Genomic DNA, 22,597 nt, shown 5'->3' with positions numbered 1-22,597 from the left:
ATTAGCTGGGCATAGTCCTAGCTACTTGGTAGGCTGAGGTGGGAGAATTGCTTGAACCCAGGGATTTGGAGCTGCAGTGAGCCAGGATTATGCCACTGCACTCCACCCGACAGAATGAGACTTGTCTCTTAAAAAAAAAAAAAAAAAAAAAAGTCACAGAGGCTGCCTAAATTCAAGGAGAGGGAATATAAGTCTTCATCTCCATGAGGAAATGTCAAGGAATTTGTGACCATTTAAAATCTGTCATGGACAATAAGATGAGAGGGGAAAATGGGCTCCTGGATAGTTGTACTTTGGAAGAGGGGGGACTTTCCTCTCATTGCCCATTCGGAATTCGCAGAAGAAAAGATGGGATGCAGACAAAAGGGGGCCTATGGGAACAGGACTGGCAAACCCATCTCATTTTTTTTTTTTAATATGACCAGGCTGATTTTATATTGCCATTACACATCTATACACTATATTTTTTTTATTTCTTTTTGCTTCTACCAAGTATTGGTATTCTTTTTCTCTTCAGATAAGTTGAGAATAGTATATTTTTTAAGAAGGCCAAGTATAAACGTCCCCAGTACTATGGTAATAAGAAGAAAAGCTGAGAGAGACAATTGAACATATAAATGAAATGTAATCCTTTAATCCTACTTAGTTACAATCTGGCTTGTGTTTCCCAAGAGCTGACCCTGTGGCAGTTTGAGCTGTGTAATGTTTTTGTGTGTGTAAAATGACATTGATCGATCTTTCTGGGAGAAGGGAACTCATCTCCTCAGTAGAGTCTTGCAAACCTCTAACGTTACAGTAACCATGGTAGCTCTCTTCTGTCACCCTTTATTTTCCACTGCTGAATGGACTCAGATTTATCCTATGAAACACAAGAATTCTGGAGCGAATGATAGTGCCCAGTTATCCTTGCTCAGGTTGCTCTCACAGTAGTAATTTTCCACTGCCCTCTTCCAGTCATTTTATTTGAATTATTTAGAATCGTGTGGATTTACCTGTCTATTTGAAGTGCTCTCCTCATTGGTGCATTCATTATTCACAGCCCCTGGATGTCCACAGTTTAAGTCCTAACACTGCTTTTGAAAAGGAAGGTAATCAATTTCAGATGTCTGCTTCATGAAACAAGACCACATGGGATCCAGTTTCTCTCAGCCCAAAGGGGACTACACCTTTTCCAGGGATTTCAGCCACTGGACTTGGGTATATCAAGTTAGGGGTAGTTCATTCCCACCACTGCTATGATCTAACACATCCAATTAATCTGACTTTAACAAAAGCATGGGATGCCTTTTCTGTAGGCACTAATGTTGGTAGATGGTGTAATGTTTGAAGAATACAAGTGGACAGGATGGAGGGGTGTGGGGAGAAAAACATGTTTGGGTTCACAACAAGTGTCACAAATTATCAAGAGAGAGGAAGTCAAAAGAATCAAAGGTATATTTTTTTTGCCCTCATTTTACCCTCACTAATTACTGGTAAGAATTATGATAATCTTTCCTGTTTAGCTCATTAAAGTGGAAACTGCCTGGGACTAACTGCTAGAGCCCAGTACTATTGACACCCCGGCTGGAGTGCAGTGGTGCGATCTGAGCTCACTGCAGCCTCCGCCTTCTGGGTTCAAGTGATTCTCCTGCCTCAGCCTCCCAAGTAGCTGGGACTACAGGCATGTGCCACCACGCCCAGCTAATTTTTGTATTTTTTTAAAAGAAGAGATGGTCTCGAACTCTTGACCTCAGGTGACCTGCCCACCCTGTTCTCCCAAAGTGCTGGGATTACAGGTGTGAGCTGCTGCACCCATCATAGATCTTTTAAAAGCCCTTCAACTCGGAGTCTAATTTCCCATCATTAGTTGAGCAGTGAGTTAAGTACTCAGAATCTCAAAAGCTTTAATAATGTAAAGAATGGAGTTTTGATATGAAAGAAACATTGGTTGATTATTTTTATAATTAGCATTACATGTTGTACCATTCAGCCGCTTTATTTTACTGAAGAGTACTTGCCAGTCCTTTTTTATTGTGCATGGTTTGTTTTGTTGAGACAGGGTCTCGCTCTGTTGTTCAGGCCGGAGTGTGGTGGTGCAATCGTGACCTCCCCAGCTCAAGCAATTCTTTCACCTCAGCCTCCCCAGTAAGAGTCCATAGGAATGCACCACTAAGCCCAGCTGATTTTTTGATTTTTTGTAGAGACAGGGTTTTGCCCTCTTGCCTGGGCTAGTCTTGAACCCCTGGGCGCAGCTGATCCTCGTGCCTTGGCCTCCCAAAGTGCTGCCTTTTTTTTTTTTTTTTTTTTTTTTGGTGTCAGTTTCAGGGTTATTTTCCAATAACAAGAAAATAAAAGTATGCTCACCCATATTATTTCTTTTTACCACTTAGAAATAAGAAAAATGCCCAACATGCAGTTTTATCTATGTACAACAAATAAATGTAAAGCAATGCATATAATTATAATTATTATTATATGCATGGGAGAGTTTTGGTACATTTAGTCCCCTGTCTAGCTAATATTCAGTAATGAACCAACTTTAAAAAGTGAAGTTCAGGCACAGTGGCTTATGCCTGTAATCCCAGCACTTTGGGAAGCTGAGGCAGGTGGATCACTTGAGCCCAGGAGTTCGATATTAGCCTGGGCAACATGGGGAAAACCCATCCCTACCAAAAACTACAAAAAATTAGCTGGGTGTGGTGGTGCATACCTGTAGTCCCAGTTACTCAGGAGGCTGAGGTGCGAGAATCACCCGAGCTCCAGAGATAGAGGCTGCAGTGATTGGAGATTACGCCACTGCACTCCAGCCTGGGTGTGGGAGTGAGACCGTATCTCCAAAAAAAAAAGTTAAAATTAAACTTCAAAATTAGTTTCTACATTTTATATACTTTTTATTAAAAATATTCAATAGCTGCTTCCTAGATTTAAAAAATCAGACAATATACGTTAGTTTTAATGAGATTCTCCCCAACGTGCTAGAAAATATGTATTTTATAGTCATTAAGGAAGACTTACCCAGTGTCTTTATATATCTTCCCTCCAAAAAGAATTGAAAAGAAATAAATGAAATATGCTTCATTTCCTCCAGGTAGGACTCGAAGAGCACTGCATCTTCTGTAAAAAGTAGGGCGACCCACCATTTGCTCAGGATTTTCAAGGTTTAGCAGGGATAGTCTCATCCCAGAAACACTGAGATCCCCAGCAACCACAATAATTGGTCACCCTAATTCAGATGGCTTCCCTAGTAAAGAGTGTTACATCTTACTGTGTTAATGGAGAACCAAACGGTTGGTTAAATACTGTTTTTTTAAGACCTTGCAAGTATTCATTTCCATTTTATTCACTTTCAGTCTTTCTTCCCCTTTCTTTCTTCTCTGCCATTTTAGCTCTCATAAATGAGAGCTACATGAGCTCTCCACTAAATGAGCTAGAGGCCTGTTTTTCACTCTGGGTTATTTACAGTGCTTTTATTTTATTTTTTAATTTTCTTGAAAGAGCTTATCCAGAAAGGGAGCCTAATGTGCCTGATGTTTTGATGGTTGATTTGATTCTCCTATTCACTACTTATTTACTTTGGCAGCCACACCATTCTGCCTACCTCAGCTGAAGAGAACATCCCATCATAGAAGGGCAGAGGTGTTCCCTGTGGCCGTGCTTTGAAAACAGCTCAGCGATGCCCTTCTCTTGGGCTGCACCAAGGGCATGGTATCACTGAGTTGGTAACTGTTCGCTGCCTGGGACTTCTGCTGATTTGGAGCTCTCTGCATCCATAGCCCATGCTGCAGGCCACGTATTGCATAGTAAGGAGTTGACTGCACTTGAACCTTTAAATTTATGAAAAATTGGCAAAGCTGGTTTGCATAATTCATTGGGTTGCTTCTCTTTGCATTTCTTGTATGATTTTTAAAAATTGTTTTCCCCTGATACTGAGTTTCTATCACTCTGGTCTACTCAGCTGTGTTATTTCCTAAACAGCTAAAGAGAAAAATTGTCACAGATACACAGGCTGTGAAATTCTTCCTCATTGAAAATAAGCCACATATGTCAGTATTCATTCAGAAGCAGAAATTTGCTTTTCTCTGTGTTTTTTGAAAGCCTGAAAGCAGTTTCAAGTCATCTTCCAACCTATATCTGTCTTTTAGCAGTGCAAAAGCAGTTTCCTAGAAATGACGGAGGCTTAAGCACACAGCCATGTGCTGATACATACAAATTCTATCCATTCATTGGCAAAGAGAAGTGCTTTATTAAACTTAGGGTAATTAAATGTGCCACTATGTCTACAACAGTGACAAAGTAACAAGTAGAACGGCCAAGTAGATATAAACCTTATTCAAATAACATTCTGCCATAGGTGCTGCTTACCCTCCTTGGGCTTTGCAATCCTGGCTGTGAATGTCAGGACCCATCCAGCCCAGGTATCCTTGGAAGGTTTTTCAGTTTGGCACTTTAAGAAACAGCAAGAAAATGACTTGTTGAGACTAATCAAACCCATATTATATGAGACCTATGTAATTAAATTTTATGTTTCACATAAATAAAATGATATAAACAACCAACTCCAGATCACATAAAGTGTAGAACTTGCAGCACACTTTAGCCTGGAATGACCGAGAGTGGTCCTTTGTTCTGGTGCTGCCTCGTTTCCTCTTTCTTCCTCCTGTGCCATCTGAGTCTGTGGATGTTCTTTGGGGTATAGCTGTCCTTGTCTCACTCAAGTCAGCACCTCGCTGCTTCTATTTATGTCAAAGTATCATGGACAGTTCTGATATTCTATATTTGTCACTGCTGAACGTTTACACAAGTGGGGGAGGGGCTTTTGATTGCAAGAGACAAGGAATTCCCTTAGGTTACTTTAGTGGAAAACGGGATTTATTGTAAGCCTGTATGTTGACAGAAACTCTAGGCAGTAGCTGCTTTCCCTGGCCCTCATGGCTATATGGTCTCTTTCTTCCATTGTGCCTCTGCTTCTCTTTTTTTGTTTTATTCTCGTCCCTCTACAGATAACATTCTTTGGCTTACTCATAACTTCCCCTTTCTTGTAAGTTCAGTTTTCACACATCTCTCCAAGCCTCCTTCTAAATCCAGAACTTTATGCTGCAGCTCCAAACGTTAACTGGCTGAGTCTCTTTATTTTTCTGAATTAAAGTCCCAGCGTGATATAGATTATTATGGATTTTAATACTTACCTCTCCTTCCACACTTTATGCTTTTTGAGCATAAGATGTTGCCTGTTTTCCTTGCCACTGTATACCCACAGTGCCTAGAAGAAAATAGGGACTGAGTAAATATTTTATGAATGAATAAAATATGCAAAAAAAAAATCTGAAATTTACTAATAACTGTTCTTGGTTGGGGGTAATTTTCCACCTGAGTTGAACTGGCTGAGTCTTCTCAAACATGAGTCCATTTGGACTGAAGTCATCTTATTCTTTTCCTAGTCCTGTTCCAAGAACCCCAAATGGCTTTCCAATTTAAGGCCAAAATTTTCCATAAAAATTGATGTGATGAAACATTTAAATAGTAAATGTTGGGAGAGAGATTGTTTCCATGGTGACTTCTGTTCTAAGCACAGAAGAGAATGACTGAGCTGAGACACCATGAACTTCACATCATCCAGTTGCCATTAACCTAAATTCAGCCAGCTTTATCAGTGCCGATGGCAGTGACCCTGTCTTTGATTCATTCCTGGGAGGTTCTTATTTTGGTAAAATGAGTTCATAAAAGCAGATGAAGGTGGTGGGAAAGGCATTTCAATCCTTCTATTGAAAGTTGAGATGTGAGCCAGGCATGGTGACTCATGTCTGTAATCCCAGCACTTTGGGAGGCCGAGGCAGGAGGATCGCTGGAGCCCAGGAGTTTGAGGCCAGCCTGGGCAACATGGTGAGATCTTATCTCTACAAAAAGTTAAAAAAATTAGGCAGGTGCAGTGGTGCATGTCTGTGGTCCCAGCTACTCAGGAAGCTGAGGTGGGAGGATCGCTAGAGCCCAGGTGTTCCAGGCCGCAGTGAGTTGTGTTTGCTCCAGTGCACTCCACCCTGGGCCACAGAGCAACACTCTTTCTGAAAGAAAAGAAAAGAAGAGAAGAGAAAAGAAAGTTGAGATGTGCTAACACTTACCTGTGGAATGACTTTTCTCTTTGTGTGATGCCAAAGTTTTCTGATTTCCCTCTGAAGAGTGTATGTCTGGGGTATATCCTGTCTGTGTTCCCAGCCAAACTGTAATGACAGGGGGGGCCACCCTGCTCCTCTGGGGCAGAACAGCTTCCTAAGTCCAGACCAGATGTTGAACAATGGCCTTACTGTCCGAAACATGGACAGCAGATACTTCTTTTGTGACCCCCTGCTTTCCCCAATTAAACACCCCTTGTTCTTTTTTAACCATTTCACAAAATGCTCTTGTGGTAGCAAACCACTGCCATGTGGTTTTCTGTTATTAATCCTAAACTTTCTTTCCTTGGTGTTTTATCTTAAGACATATAATGTTATTTTCACAAGCATTCTGAAAATTATCTAAGTAAATGTTATTCCCTTCAACATAGTTACCTTAGGAGAAGAAATATTTATTCCAATGATGTGGTCATTGCCCAAAACATGTCTAGAACTCCCTTCTCAGTACCACAAACTTGCTTCTCTCATATTCTGAAGCGTGCAGAGTGCAGCTCTATAGGAATATATGGCTAAAGATGTGAATACACACGGGTTTTCATTATATTTTACCTATAACACATTTACACTTACTTTATCTTTTTCTTTCTAAATAATGAAAGATCCAGCCGGGCGCTGTGGCTCATGCCTGTAATCCCAGCACTTTGGGAGGCTGAGGCGGGTGGATCATGAGGTCAGGAGTTCAAGACCAGCCTGGCCAAGATAGTGAAACCCTGTCTCCACTAAAAAAATGCAAAAAAATTAGCCGAGTGCAGTGGCAGGCACCTGTAATCCTAGCTACTCGGGAGGCTGAGGCAGGAGAATCGCCTGAACCCAGTGGGCAGAGGTTGCAGTGAGCCAAGATCATGCCACCGCACTTCAGCCTGGGCAACAGAATGAGACTCCGTCTCAAAAAAAAAAAAAAAAAAGAAAGAAAGATCCAAATATTGAATGAACACTCTCACTTTTATATTAATGTCCACATTTGTTCATGGAATACTGTGTAACTCTTCACTTGACCCTAACTTTAGAAACGGCCCATATAGCACCTCAAATGTGATATTAGCAAATAGCTATTAAAAATGCTATTATCTGTGTTAAGTGGAATTTTAGGTTTCATTGCCTAAAAACCTAAAATGGAAGTAAAGTGGATTTTCTTGTCATCTACAGGAAATGTTTGATGTTATATTGGATGAAAATCAGCTTGAGGATGCATGTGAACATCTAGGGGAGTACCTGGAGGCATACTGGCGTGCCACCCACACGACGAGTAGCACACCCATGACCCCACTGCTGGGAAGGAATTTGGGCTCCACGGCACTCTCACCATATCCCACAGCAATTTCTGGGTTACAGGTATTGTCACTTTTTCGCTCATGCTTTTTACAACCTTACATGTAAGATTCTATGGGAACTTGATTAGAATGGAGACTAGAGTCATCCTTAATCTGAAGAGGGAACACTATGTGCACATTATATTTAAAAATCTTAAATATTATCTAATTATGATCTATCCTAGGGAAAACTACCCAGAGACTGACAATTTCCTGAGAACTTTGCTCTCTGTGAATTTATAATGGATTTTACTTAGGTAAATTAACTCCTCCTGTGTCTAAACTCTGCTGGGAAACTTAATGCCTACTCAATGTACCTGCCCATTACTTTTTTTAGAGACATAGTCTCACTCTGTTGTCCAGGCTGGAATGCAGTGATATGATCATAGCTCACTGCAGCCTCAAGTTCCTGGACTCATGGGCTTATGCAGTCCTGCTGCCTCAGCCTCCCAAATAGCTGGGACTACAGGCACATACCACGCATGTGGATAGTTAAAAAAAAAAAAAAAAAAATCTGTAGAGACAGTGTCTCACTTTGTTGCCCAAGATGGTCTCAAACTCCTGGCTTCAAGCAGTCTTCCCGCCCTGACCTTCTAAAATGTTGAAATTACCATCATGAGCCACCACTCCTGGCCCCTTCATTACTTCTTAATGCCACTTCTCAAGGATTACACAATAGCTAAGTAAGATATATAGATGCAGATAGGCCTTTCGACTGCCCTTAACTAATCCTGCCCCACCCAGGTTGCTAGGCCTGCTCTCTACCTTGCACAAGACAGTGTGGATATAAGTAGAGCTGCTCTGTTCAGAAACAGTAACTGATCCCTGAGTTTTCTTGGGGCTGTGCAGGGGCCCACCTTTGTAAGTGGCTGTGGCACGTGTCTTTTAGGGAAGCTGGGGATGAACACAGGATCAAGAGGTTCCCTCTTCTGCTGTTCTGGTGCTGTACTCAGAGGTAGAGATAGGGAGCCAGAGACCTTATGGTACAAAATGAGCCTGCCTTACTACATCAATTATTATTTACCATTCATCAAGTAGCTATTGGAATGTGGCCAAACCTGCAGCAAACTGAGGAACAAGTAGTCAATTGAGCCCTCTTGTATGATGATGAGTTTTGTTTTAATGGATTATAATGATAGTCATAATTGTCGATCATACAGAGTTAACTCTGAGATAAATGGCACTCTCTGAAATGCTATTATAGCTGTATTACTCTGTTACAAAATTGCATCTTTGTAAGCAGAAAAACTGCCATGCAAATGAATAGCTTTTGAAACTAGAAATGAACATGAAAAATGTACTATGGTAATGTACAGCACATGTGCATACATTGGGACTATTTCATGCCTTGTTTCACTTCCTGTGGGCTGATCTGAGTGTACATTACTGCTGACTAGTTTGGATTGGCTCTGAATTGTACATTACGGAATGAGAAATAGATGCATGAAGCAATACACTTCTGTAATGTAGGTGGAAATGCAGTGTTGCACTTTCGTATTGAATACAACAATCTTGACTCATCACTGCTAAGACATCCACCTAGAGTGGCCCTCCCTGTTTCACTAATGAGTTAATGTATTGCCCTTTATTCTGTGGCCTATTTCTTCTCCCAGTAACAATTGACACTTCATTGTGAGGCACCTGACTGAGGTTAAAGGCACAGTCTGTGACCTGTCAAATGAATTTCCTTCTGCCTGAATCTGAGTGTACTTTAGATGAGATGTGTCAGCCCATGGTTTCACCAGGATCCTGTGCCTTAACTGATGTGACCTACCTAAACCGGTAGACACAAGTAGATAAATGTTTTCTTATAGTGAAGAAAAATGTTAAATAATATTTTCTGAGCCTTCAAATAAGTATCTTAAAATACTAATTTCAATTAATGGTATTAGAGGAATTTAGTTTATATTGGAAGATTATTTTGCAGGACATTATAGTTGAGGAAGCAAGATTTATAAATGTATCAATTAGCTGGCTTCATAATTATTGTATACACCCTTGGAAAGATTATTACATTAATGTAGGATGCAGAAACACTTTATTTTATGAACAGCACAAATAATAATTTTATTAAAATGTTTTAAAAGGTATAAGGAATATTCAGTTAGATCAAGGTGAGTTGTGTTACTTTAGAAAGAGAAATATTATATCAATTCAGGAGAGAAATAATAAATGCTATTCTGAACTTTATTTCCCAATAGTAAAATAATTTTCATTTTTGCAATAGAAATGGACTTTTGCAATAGAAATGCAATAGAGTAAGTCCATTTAGACCTTCCTAAATATATTAAGTTCCATTTAACAGTTAGCTTTCAATTCTACATTTGTAATCGGAAGCATAGTCATTCAGCACTGTGGAATTAAACTCATAAACTATCAACACTCTGGCATCTTTTCATGTTGTGTCCCAAATAAATAAGACCAGATATTCTGAGCAGACCATTGGTGCATCAGAATGCCTTATTAAGTCAGATATTTAGCATCTTATTGTACAGATCCTATGATTTTACATACATTTACATGTTTAGATGAATGAAGCTGACATTATTTAATCAATGAACTATCTGATATTTTTAGAGTCAGCGAATGAGGCACAGCAACCACTCCACAGAGAACTCTCCAATTGAAAGACGAAGTCTAATGACCTCTGATGAAAATTATCACAATGAAAGGGCTCGGAAGAGTAGGAACCGCTTGTCTTCCAGTTCTCAGCATAGCCGAGATCATTACCCTCTTGTGGAAGAAGATTACCCTGACTCATACCAGGACACTTACAAACCCCATAGGAACCGAGGATCACCTGGGGGATATAGCCATGACTCCCGACATAGGCTTTGAGTCTGATGAAACAAAAAATATTCATCTGTTGACAATTTGCCATAGCAGTGCTAGGATAAACCAATCATCTTAACTTGGCTAACATAGCACAGTATTTACTGTGCCAATGGGCTGCTGTCATTTTATGCTAAGTAAGGGGCAAAAAAAATTACATTATGCCCTTGAGTCTAGATGGATATTAGATGCCCGATCATATAGATATTTTTAAGTGCAACATTTACATGATAACAGTACATTTTGTTTTCTTCATAGATTTAGACACATCAATTTGTAATTTAGGGTACTTACAAGGCACATATAAAATAATTTCCCATGCTGGAAATTCCAAATGACCAGTTCCAGTTGGAACCAATTTATAAACCAATTCCTGTTGGAATTTGGGTGAATTGACTAGAAAGTCTACTTGAGCATGTTGTAATCAATTGAAAAATCTGGGGAAAAAAAAAAAACTAATAAGAAAATAGAAATACCAATAGAAGCCAAATCCAGCTTTGGTATTTATTTGCTGGAAGCTAAATTTACACTTAAAGTTGGAGTGTATAAACATTTTAATATATGTTAATGTTGCCAGAATGACTTTTCAAACTTACCAAATGTATTGATAGTGCCAAAAAAAAATCTCAGAAATCTTAATGCAGAAATTATATAGTCTCCTCAGATTTTAATATTTTTATTTCTTTCCTGGCACAGCTGTTGTATTCAAAGTGTTTTGCTTTTTGTTTAGTCAGTACTGTTAGCTCATTTGAGGTTGGCAAAAACAAATACAAACAAGCAAAAAACCTCAAAATGTTTTCAGCAGTAAGAGAGAATAGTAAAGAGAAGCCCAAGCATAGCTGGTTATGTGAAATATAAAATGGGGTGTTGTTCTCCCTTTAATCAATCTGAGCACAACTACATACATCCAGGAATCTAAAGTCAGATAGTAAGGATGTGGTACCAATCCTCCTGAGTGTAATGCTAAGCACTTCCAGACGGGAATTCATCTATTTCTCTTAATACAAATGCAGGGTCAGTATTTTCCGCCAACAAGATTGAGTATCTTTCCATTGCTTCTTTCAGTCTCTGTCTTTGGATATCTGAATGTTCTGGCCCTTCAGCAGATTCTTTAAATCATGCTAAGGATTTTTGTTTTATGTGGACACACTCAACTTTGATATTCAGGAGGTGTTTTTACAAAATGACTAATTGAAAAAGGTTGAAACAAATGATTTTGAAAGCTTGCACCAAAAAATAAACTCATAGATTCAGAAATATTTGTTGACTAAAATTATAGCATTTTAATGCAGAAAATTATAAAGAATTTGGAGATTGAGCTGCCTTATTTCTAATGAACACTCCTCTTCATCTTATTAAGTCTTCACCGTTTTTCCAGTGGCTATAATTATGGAATTGGTGACCTATGTTTTATATTATCAAGGAAGCCTTAGATTCACTATGATCCAAGAAATTATTGAAATTGACCCTTTTTACATAAATATCTTTTAAAAAATTGCTCTTGTTTCTAAATGTCCACAGTGCATGCATTTTCTAAAACTCCAATAAGTCCAGCCATCAAAGTCCTTTTCTGCTAGTACATGTCATGAAGCCTATTTTTGAAAATGATGATAATTAATTTTATAGTATCTTCTTTTCTCCCCAAGCCTTTCAATATTTAGGTACTCAAAGCATGCACCAGTTCAGTAATCTTCTCGACCATGGAAAGAAGTTCCATATTACTGATGAATTATATATATATCTTGAACCCCATTACAACCTCACCACATCCCCCCTGCCTTTATGTTCACTATATGTACCCCATTACAAACCTGTTTAGCTGATAATGAGGATACCTATAAATCTGTAAGTCATTTCAAATATTTGATACAATTAAAAAATATGGGCTTAGTAAATTTTAAAAGTTAACATGTGATACTGGCTTGTGAGATTCTTCTGTCATCTAGTGAAGCTTATAAAACTTTCAGTTAAGACATTTTAAAAGAGTTATATCCATTAGGCACTTTAATAAACATATAACCTGCCATTACTGAATACTTTGTTAGAACACAGAAGAGCATCTTCCAGCAAACAAAAATATATTTATTACATGTACAGCACATACTTGCATGAGAAAGAAAACATTAGCCAAAACATTTTTCTATATGCTTTACTGGTTTCTTGTTTGTGCGCATTAAAGTATTTAATTGCAAAGAGTGCACCAAGGTGTATAAATTTAGACTAGACAGCTGTTCAGCTTTTTCTGTAGTAGCATTAGCAATTTGGTCATTTAACTACTTTAAGATATTTACATTTTATGGCAGGTAGCTGTAACAGCATTTACATATATTTCCTAGTCATCAAGATTACCATCTTCTTTCAACTTTTTAAAAGTCACTTGTTTTTAAAGGCCTCTCAAAGCCTTGTTTTTAGTCTTCCATGTCATGCCGATAAGGAGAGGCTCATTCAATATCTGTACACAAAACCAATCTATCATTTACCGTCAGACGTCCATACCTGTTTTGCTTTGCATTCTTACTCAAAAGCTGACAATCTTGGAAAGGGTATAATGTATATTTTATTGATGGATATATTTAAATGTTTACTTTAATTTGGCATATTCTTTCCCCTTCCTTCTGTAATAAGTTTATCTTCCTCAGATAAGGGGATATACATCTTATTTTTTTTAAAGACTTAAGAGTTTATTGTGTAAATGATACTTAAAATCTAGATATATACTAAATGAAAAGTTTTATTTTTGCCAAGCACACCAAGCACCTTTGAAAAATACATATTCCATAAATACTTTGTTTTTAATTAATTTCATTTAAAGATAGCAAATGATTATAGGCAAGAGAAACAAGTCTTTTACTGTTTGGAGGCTGTTTTAACTTACAGTACAAGCCACATACTAGAATTCTGTAATTTCAGTCACAGACATATAATAATATGGACTCATGTGAGAATGTGGAAATGTAGTTCTGGAAAAAAAAAGGAATGCAGTTTGTCAATCCTGATGTTAATTCTCAAGGGTATAATGTGACTCTAATATTATAACCAACAACATTATCTTGTTTAACATTTAAAGCAACACTTAGAAATGTTTATAAATGATGATTCTCTCTTATCTTTATACAGTTCTATTGGAGAGAAGGTTGAAATTGTTCACAATTTAGACTGATGGTCTTTCCTACTAAGAGTCTTAATTTTGTGACTATATAAGTCATTGCAGTTAGTCTTTAATGAAACGAATTTTATTAATGTGAAACAAATTCTGAGACAATTATTTGTTCCCTTTAAATAATCTGCTATTTAATTGTTGTTGTTGTTGCAAAATGTATTTTTGGAATGTTAACCTCTTTTCATACCTGCATACTTGAACTTGTCTTTTGTGTGGGGGCCTTAAAATTCATAATAGGAAGTGGAGGCAGTGAAAGGAAGTAAGAAAAGGAAATTATTCTAAATGATGGTTTGCAAATTTAAACTCTTTAAATGAACATATCACAAAATATTGTTAAGACCCAGGATGTCCATTAAGAATGTTTCTTGGCAACCTTAATTTGCATGTTAGTATATATTTTCTTAGTTACACAGTTTTATTTTGGTATTTGCTTAAAAAATGTAATACCATTATAGAAATTACCCTTTGTACTGATATATTTACTACCTCTTCTCTAGAGAAGACAATCTGTCTTTAAAGGGAAAAACACTGGTCAATAAGTAGTGATCAAAATTATCACTATTCTGGCTAACCTTGCTGCAAAACTAAATGCATAGAGTGTTAAAATATGCCTTCCCTTTAGATTTTAAACTGTTTCCAAAATGCTCTTTGACACCCTTTCATTTCTTTCACGTTAGTGAAGTTTTCTTTGAATTGATCCACAGTTTATCATGAGGCAAGGTTAATTTAACATGTAAGTCATCATAGGGAACAAAACAAACTGCAAGGGAATTGCCTTTGTGTGCAACTTGTTATAATATCTAGTTCTAAGTCTAAAAGAGAGTAGAAGTCCAGAGACTTTATGTTTAAGAGCAGCTGGTTTGCAAATCCACATTTTGTTGGTCCTTGACTTCTGCAGAGACCCAGAGCATGACTTAGCTATTTACTGGGTAAGGATATGCATTATCTTGGACTCCCATGTAATTGGAATAAACTTCATATCAATGTTTCAAATAAATGCTGTGTACCCCTTATTCCTTTTATATTTCTGCCTTTGTCTTTTATGACAATGTTGCATGTTGTGTTTTTTTTTTAATTATATAAAACTCATCCTTGAATGACTATATGAATGAAAACTTTATAGGAAATTATGTAATAAAATATGTTTTATTAGTTTCTCATACCTTTAAATACTGTCAATATTTAAAATAACTCTTACTAAGTTTACTTCCTCAAGCTATGTCTATGGGGCAAAACAGTCCTCTTCTTTAAAATGGTAATCATGATCAAACCAGTCAAGTCAATCCAGTTAGCTGTTAGACAGACAGTAAGGATAACCTTCTTTTTGACTCAAGCAGTCAAGTTAGTCAAAATAGTAAAATTGGCTTATATGGGCACCCAGAACTACAGCATTCAAAAATTACTTTTAAAGATTTCTTCTTTTATTAAAATGGACTTTCTTAAAATACATCCTCTGATAGCAACTATCTCTTTTTACTTATAGATGATTAATTCTAAATGCTTCATGTAATTGAGGGACATTATGAGAAGACTAGAAAGTTTCTCATCAGATAATCCTAAGGGCTGTAACTTCTACTTGCCATAAACAAAGTATAATTAAGAGTGAGTAGCAATCACTCTTAACTAAGAGGAGTCTTAGTTATGTATGAAACTTTCTTTTGTTTCTCATGATGTATGTAAAATGTTTGCAGAAGGATGGTAGAAATTGTTACTAATGAATTTAGAGTGGTTTGGGAGAATACACTGATACTTCCTCATTTGAAAATTATAAGGAGTTAAAAGGGGAACTAAGAACCAGTAGTGGCTGGCCTCTAGCTTTTCAATACTTTGTAAGTGTTCTTGGTTATGTTTTGAACACTTAAATTTCTCAACAAATGGCTATGTCTATATTTATGTAGGGGCCACTCTTGCCCTACTTGCATGCCACTTTCACACACTTTTAACTGAAATCGGTGTGAATTCTGTATGCATAAGGGATGTATTAAAGATGCGGGATCATTAACGCTATATTGTTGCATACTATTTTTCATATGCCTTACAATATTTTCTGGGACGTTATTAAAATGAAAGCATTTTATTGCCAAAATAAATCTATGTTGTTATTTATAATCTGCATTAGCAGTAGAAAAATAATGTAGCAAAAACATATTGTACAGTACAAAATTATAAAATATATATTTTGCCAATAATATAAAAATAGATTGAGGAGAAAGAAGCACATTTGTTATAGCACAAACTTATAACAAAATCCACTGTTAAATTTGGCAGTCATATTTTTTAAAAGTATGTCGATTTAGTTCTATCAGATTTACTTCATCTACCATCTTTTTAACTTGCTGCTTGATACTGTTCCAGCAATTTATTTCATAGCCTTGCAATCTGTGGATGTAATTTCTTTTGTTTTATTCCCTTCCATAAAGTTTATTAAATTTTATTTTGTGATAACACTCATACTATATTTTCTCTTCTTATTTCTTCTCTTTCAATAACAACAGCAGAAAGTCACAGCAAGTGAGCTCATAGGGCTCCTCTGAATTTTGGACGTTTGAAATTTTCGTATTTTTCACAGCCTCAAGTCAGAAAGATCAATAAAGATGTCCCAACCACAAAGAATTATATTACTTAGGGATTCTTTAGTTTGTTTTGTACTGAATACTACTTTGAAACATAATTTAAAGCCATTAGCTGTGTTTTTGTAGGGATGGTGGGAGGGAATAAAAAATAAATGTATTAACATAAAACATACTAAAACAGAAATATGGCAAAATGATATAAAAAGATTTTTCCTACTATTCTGAGGGCTGTTGAAATCCCAGGCTATTGCTATATCTCCATTGACAAAGTGGGATAAAAAAATGCCTTTGTCAAATAATTTTTTTTCTTTCTTTAAATTTTAATTATTTTAATAATGTGTCCCCTTTTATTTTTCCTATCTAGGTATGTGTAGCATTCTACAAGGCATGCTGGGTAAAATATACTATGCAAATGTGTACAGTGCTGCATGTTTTGTTCTCCCTCTGCTTTAGTGGCTTTAAAGAAAAAAATGTGGTGTTATTTTTGTGAATAAAAACATTTAACAAAGAAAATGCAGAGTGCATGCATAGAGTATCCTCATTTCTATGGATTTGTTTTATGGAATTCAAATGTGTACAAAACAACTGCATTACTTTTTTTCTTTTATATAATAAATGAAAAAACACTGAAACCAGCGTTATACCTCTCCTTTATATTATTCTAGAAATATATTGAAGAAATACTGGAAATCAGTAGGTACCCTTTTATGAAAAAAAAAAGTCTAAACATTTATCCTAAAAATGGATTCAATCAAATGACTATTTTCTGAATACTCTGCCAGGTGCTATGAGTGATCACAAAATAAGCACTGTATCAGGAAAGAGTTTATAAGTTAAATACACACACGTGTGAAATAAAATATATTAGAATACATGTGCAAAATAGGATTGAGTATAGAAAAATATACTAGATGAAGTATTGTTCACAAGTCATTCACTCCAAAATGATTAATATTGCAGTTATCAGACATTTCCAAAGCTATCTTGTACCTATAAGAATTCCATAGTATGTATTCGGAGCAATTGTCTATGTTTAAAGACTTGATTGGAATTTGACTTTTCTGTCAGTGCACTGTATAGGAGATTCAAAAGAAATATGGACTGTGTTGATTATTATCACTACATTAGGATTATACAGTGATTTATTAGAGTCAAGTTATTTCACAATTATCACATTTAATTCATTAGATCACCCAGGAAAGTAGGCAGGGGATGGATTATGAGACACAAATACAAATGAAGAAACCAAAGCTTATTGAAACTTCTCTCTCAAAGAATTTTTCTTTCTTTCTTTTTTTTGAGACGGAGTTTCACTCATGTTGCCCAGGCTGGAGTGCACTGGTGCGATCTCGGCTTACTGCAACCTCTGCCTCCTGGGTTCAAGTGATTCTCCTGCCTCAGCCTCCCGAGTAGCTGGGATTACAGGCATGCGCCACCACACCTGGCTAATTTTGTATTTTTAGCAGAGACGGGGTTTCTCCATGTTGGTCAGGCTGGTCTCGAACTCGCGACTTCAGGTGATCTGCCTGCCTCGGCCTCCCAAAGTGCTGGGATTACAGGCGTGAGCCACCACGCCTGGCCTAAATTCTTAATTATGTTGCATTAGTCATTTCCCTCAACTGGATATTTCAGCTTATTTTTCTCCTTCATTGTGAGCCTACATAATGGATCCATCTTCACTGGTATCTTTTGCCTTCACCTCCACTGCACCCGGCTATGAGTATGTATTTTTAAATAAAAATTTTAAATGTTAAAGAAAAATTCTTGGCTGGGCACAGTGGCTCACACCTGTAATCCCAGCACTTTGGGAGGCCGAGGTGGGTGGATCACCTGAGGTCGCGAGTTCGAGACCAGCCTGACCAACATGGAGAAACCCCGTCTCTGCTAAAAATACAAAATTAGCTGGGTGTGGTGGCGCATGCCTGTAATCTCAGCCACTCGGGAGAATGAGGCAGCAGAATCGCTTGAACCCGGGAGGCGGGGGTTGCAGTAAGCCGAGATCGTACCAATGCACTCCAGCCTGGGCAACAAGAGCGAAACTCTGTCTCAAAAAAAAAAAAAGTACTCATATGTTACTGTTAAGCTAGGTAATTATCTGAAGCATACAAAACAATGCCTGGAATATAATAAATGTTGACTGAATGAACAGTACCTCAGTTATTGGAGAGGTATTATATAAGGCTATCTCAACTATCAAAGTATTTCAGCCAACAATTTGAAACTCATCCACCAGCCATGCCTGAAGCTACTTCTCTTGTCATCAGCACATTTCCAATAATAAAATGGACTAAGGAGAGAAACATCTCATTTGTACTTTCATACAACATGAAGATTAGCACAGTGGTTTGAGTATGGATCTAACCTTTGTCTGGGTTCAAAGTCTTGATCCAGCAATTACTAGCCGTGAACTTGCAGCAATCACTTAACGTCCCCATGCCTGGGTATTTCTGTAGAGTGATTTTCTTTTGATTATGGATCACATTTTCCTGTTTCCTTGCACGTCTAGTGATTTTGTATTGGATTTAGTACAATGTAAAGTTTACATTGCTGATGACTTGATCTTGTATTCCTTTAAAGAATGTTATACTTATTTTGGCAGGCAATTGTGAATTAGTTTGGCCCTTTCAAGGTTTGGTTTTAAGCTTCTTTAGAACTGGTCTTATGTAGGGCTTATTCTTAGGCCAGTTAGCTCCTCTTCTAAGGTCTCTGGGGGTGTCCACTCAATTATATCGAGTTTATCCAACCCACAGCCTGTGGGCTGCATGCAGCCCAGGATGGCTTTTTAAAAATTTATTTATTTATTTATTTATTTATTTATTTAGTTTTTGAGACAGAGTCTCGTTCTGTCACCCAGGCTGGAGTGCAGTGGTTCAATCTCGGCTCAGTGCAATCTCCACCTCCTGAGTTCAAGCGATTCTCCTGCCTCAGCCTCCAGAGTAGCTGGGATTACAGGCATGCACCACCATACCCGGCTAATTTTTGTAATTTTAGTAGAGATGGGATTTCATCGTGTTGGCCAGGCTGGTCTCAAACTCTTGGCCTCAAGCGGTCTGCCCACCTCGGCCTCCCAAAGTGCTGGGATTACAGATGTGAGCCACCACACCTGGCCCCAGGATGGTTTTGAATGTGGCCAACACAAATTCGTAAACTTTCTTAAAAGATTATGAGTATTTTTGTGATTTTATTTATTTTTTTGCTAATCAGCTATCAATAATGTTAGCTTATGTTATGTGTGGCCCAAGACAATTCTTCTGCCAGTGTGGCCCAAGGAAGCTAAAAGATTGGACACCCCCGTCCTATATATTCAGTTCTCTTCACTCTGGCTGAAGGGAATTCGAATAATTCCTGACCCGTTGTAATCTCTGGGAATCATTTGCATTACAGTTCCCTGGTACTTATTTTTCCTCAGGAATTGTGATTGGCCAGCCTCCTGCGGGTGCATACTGTATGAGTACAAAGTGATATGCAGCCAAAGACTCCATGGCCCATTAACAGGTTTGTAGAGCTTTTCTCTGTGTAGCTGCCTCCTTCCAGTTACTCTGCTTCACAAATTCTAGCCATCTTGATCTCTGGGAATGCTGATGTGCATCTTCAGTTCTAGGAGGTTCCCAAATTCTCATTTAGGTTCCCACTTCCTCCGTAGTTGACTGGGAATTCCTTTTAGGGATAAAGTCCAGGAAATGGTAAGACTCCACTTGTTTCTCTTTTGCAAAGAATCACAGTCCTGTGATGTGTTTTTCAATATCTGAAATGTCGTTGCCTGTACTTTGTGCAGTTTTCTATTTGTTAATGGTAGGAGGGTATATTCAAACCATCCTACTCTCTCATGCCTGAAATCAGAAGTCTCTCTAATGACATTTTGCACTTCTCTCTAATCATAGATAAACTGGTCTTTAAACTGTCTCTCTCTCTCTCTTCTTTTTTCACTCGGAAAATAACCTGGGAGACAATTTCCTTAAGGTAGATTGTGAAACATGAAGCTCCAGCATCACAGGTTAATGTGTATATGACATCCATTTCATAAGCTGACATCTGCGTGGGAATCTGCAAAAGTCTTAGAGCTACCAAAGCATTACCTACAGCATGCAAGAATGGAAATATTAAAGAGTTAATGCAAATTGCTTGTACAAACTACATTGTTTTTCTAAACAGCGTACAGAGTATTAAGTAAATCCAGACATGATAATCTATAAATTAATATGGATTACTATGATTTTCCTTCCCTTCATGTATGGCTCCTCTAAATTTTGGCTTTTTAACCATAAAGCCCCAAAAGAAGTCAAATAAATTACTTTTCTATATTTTGAGGTAAAATTGTATGTAGTTAGGAGAAGTGAGATGGGAAGGTGCAGTTTATTGCTGATTTTGCTTAATTTCATGCAGCTGTTGTGGATGGGCGTACAAAGCAGTTCAAATGGCTCCTACGTCTCCCAATTTTTCTTTCTTTTCCTTTTTACTAAGGTTAAGGAGAACAGAAAGGGACGGAGCTTTAGTGGCCACTAAAGGTTTTTAAATAGGGGAGTGACTTGATCAAAATCGTTGTTTTGGGCAATACTGACCTGAGAGTGAAGAGAGATTGGAAAGAAAAGAGCCCTGAAGTGCAAAAACGGCTTTAAGGCGACTATCTAGGTAAGGCCACTGACTTCAGCTGAGTGTCAGAGGGCGGCAGGCTTTTCCCTAAAAGACCCAGGGGGGACACCATGTCTTAGAGGTCAAGACGTGGAACTTTTACTGGTGTGCCAAGGGTTGGGGATGGACATGGGGTACTCAATTATATGTTCACATTATGGAGCAAGGGAGGAGATTCGAGAGAAATATAAATACTCGGGGACGCAACAGCAAGCAATCGGAAGCCATCTGCCCCAACTTGCGGCCTTCACAGCCTCAGTCCCAGGGAAAGGTCCCACGCCTTCAGCAGTCTTGGTTATGCAAATAAGCGAGAACCAGGCGGGCGCCCTTTCCCAGGCTCCGCCCCTCTGGCCGCGCGCCTGCGCACTCACGTCCCGCCAAACCCACCCCCTCGCCTCCCCCGCCCGCGTGGTCGTCGCCACCGCAGCCGCCCGAGAGGAACAGGGGGAGGACGGTGGCCCGCGAGGCTCGTCGCAGACAACGCGGCGGCGATGTCCGCGAGCCAGGCGAGTGCCGCGGCGGCAGCGGCGGGGCCTTGCGCGCGGCAGGGCGGCCTGGGCTGCGGCCTCCCTCCGGTTCCCTGGAAGCGGGCCCGCGACCAGCGCGGGAGCAGCAGCAGAGGCGGAGGCTCCAACGCGTCTCTCTCCTCCCCTTCAGCTTGAGCCAGGGGAAGCCAGGCGGCCCGGGTGTCTGGAGGGGGGGGTCTGCTGTCCGAGAATGGGAATTCTCTTCACCAGAATATGGAGACTGTTCAATCACCAGGGTGAGGAGCTCGGTCCGCGGGCGTACGGGTGGAGGAGAGGGTCAGCTCGGGCCGGCTGGGTAGGGGTCTCCGAATACTTCCGGAATGTGGGCGGCGCGGTCGGGCGCCGCCTTAGCGCGGGGTGCAGGCTGCGCCGATACGGCCCCGGGACCGTTCGGTTCCCGCTCCCGAGCTTGGGGATGGTTCCTGACTCGCAGCCCTTTGTCTTAGGGGACCTTCCTAATAAGTCTTTTCCGCAATACACCCATTGCTCCGATTTCGATTGAGAGTGGAAAATGTTTCTTGCCGTACGTCCAACGTCCCTAAGTATCACGGCCTGGCCTTTCAGCCCTTTCTTTGCTCACCAATTGGATTTGGACACCACATAGAAATGCTGGGGTCTTCTGGAATGAAGGTTATAGATTGCGGCCCTAACCGCACCACTGAGCGACCGCTGTTGCAGAATGCGGAAACCGGGAGGAATCGCTTGACTTGTCCAGTACACCTCTGGTTTATGAGCCTGCCTTCCACTGCCATCCCTCTTTGTGTGTGTTGGGGGCAGCGGGAGTTCTTCTGCCTCCTGAATTGAGATGGACTTCTCTCCATTTGTTTTCCTTATTATACATGTGTTTCAGGTTAAGCTTAAGGTCATTTTTCTACTCGTGTGGGTTATTTGCTTAGACAGTTTTTGTTTGCTGGGTTAAAAATGTTAAAGTGTTTCACTGAAAGTTTTAAAAACATACCATATGAAACATTTGTTAACCATAGGTAACTAGCAAGTTACTAAGTGTTAAGTGTGTTATATAGGGATGCTTAAGTTCAGCCAACCTCAGACATGACCATGAAATACATATCAGGCTTATTAAAATTTGTTACAAAATGACTAAAACTGGGGAAAGAATATAATTTGAACCCAAAGACTGGATACTTATTAAGATATAGTGGCGTACTTTTGTTTCTTTTTAACTCGTTGGGTGGTTCATCATCCCGCTGTCAGTAACTTAGTTTGTGTTTTTCTCTTGTGTAAGCTGGTTGGTGGTGTTACATCCCAGTTTTCCAATAAAGACTTACGTGAATGTTGATATCTATTACGTACACGTACTACAACCACCTCCTTCATGATCTAGCTGCTCTTGTAAGAAGCTTAGGGGAAGCAAGCATAACTAGAACTTGTGATCCTTAATGTATCTTTTACACACACACAC

General features: G+C 38.9%; 2 protein-coding genes across 7 annotated transcripts in view; both read left to right on the top strand.

The window, feature by feature from the left end:
- LOC105492663 (calcium voltage-gated channel auxiliary subunit beta 4) overlaps positions 1–16,653 on the top strand; it is a 264,780-nt gene extending 248,127 nt beyond the window's left edge. For all 5 annotated transcript variants that reach the window (XM_011759898.3, XM_011759900.3, XM_011759901.3 and 2 more), the window contains 2 exons: positions 7,293–7,478; positions 10,034–16,653. In XM_011759898.3, coding sequence (XP_011758200.1) covers positions 7,293–7,478; positions 10,034–10,294 — 447 coding nt within the window. In that variant the 3' untranslated portion in view covers positions 10,295–16,653. The remainder of the gene's footprint in view (positions 1–7,292; positions 7,479–10,033) is intronic.
- Positions 16,654–21,122: 4,469 nt separating this feature from the next.
- Positions 21,123–22,597, top strand: part of LOC105492664 (ARF like GTPase 5A) — a 34,749-nt gene continuing 33,274 nt past the window's right edge. For both annotated transcript variants that reach the window (XR_011609774.1, XM_011759905.3), the window contains exon 1: positions 21,123–21,413. Coding sequence is in view for 1 of the 2 variants with exons in the window: in XM_011759905.3 (XP_011758207.1) it covers positions 21,368–21,413 (46 nt within the window). In the remaining variant the exon portion in view is untranslated. The remainder of the gene's footprint in view (positions 21,414–22,597) is intronic.

This window comes from Macaca nemestrina, chromosome 11, assembly GCF_043159975.1.
Source record: "Macaca nemestrina isolate mMacNem1 chromosome 11, mMacNem.hap1, whole genome shotgun sequence".
Lineage (NCBI taxonomy): Eukaryota > Metazoa > Chordata > Mammalia > Primates > Cercopithecidae > Macaca > Macaca nemestrina.
This window is presented reverse-complemented; position numbering and strand designations above follow the sequence as displayed.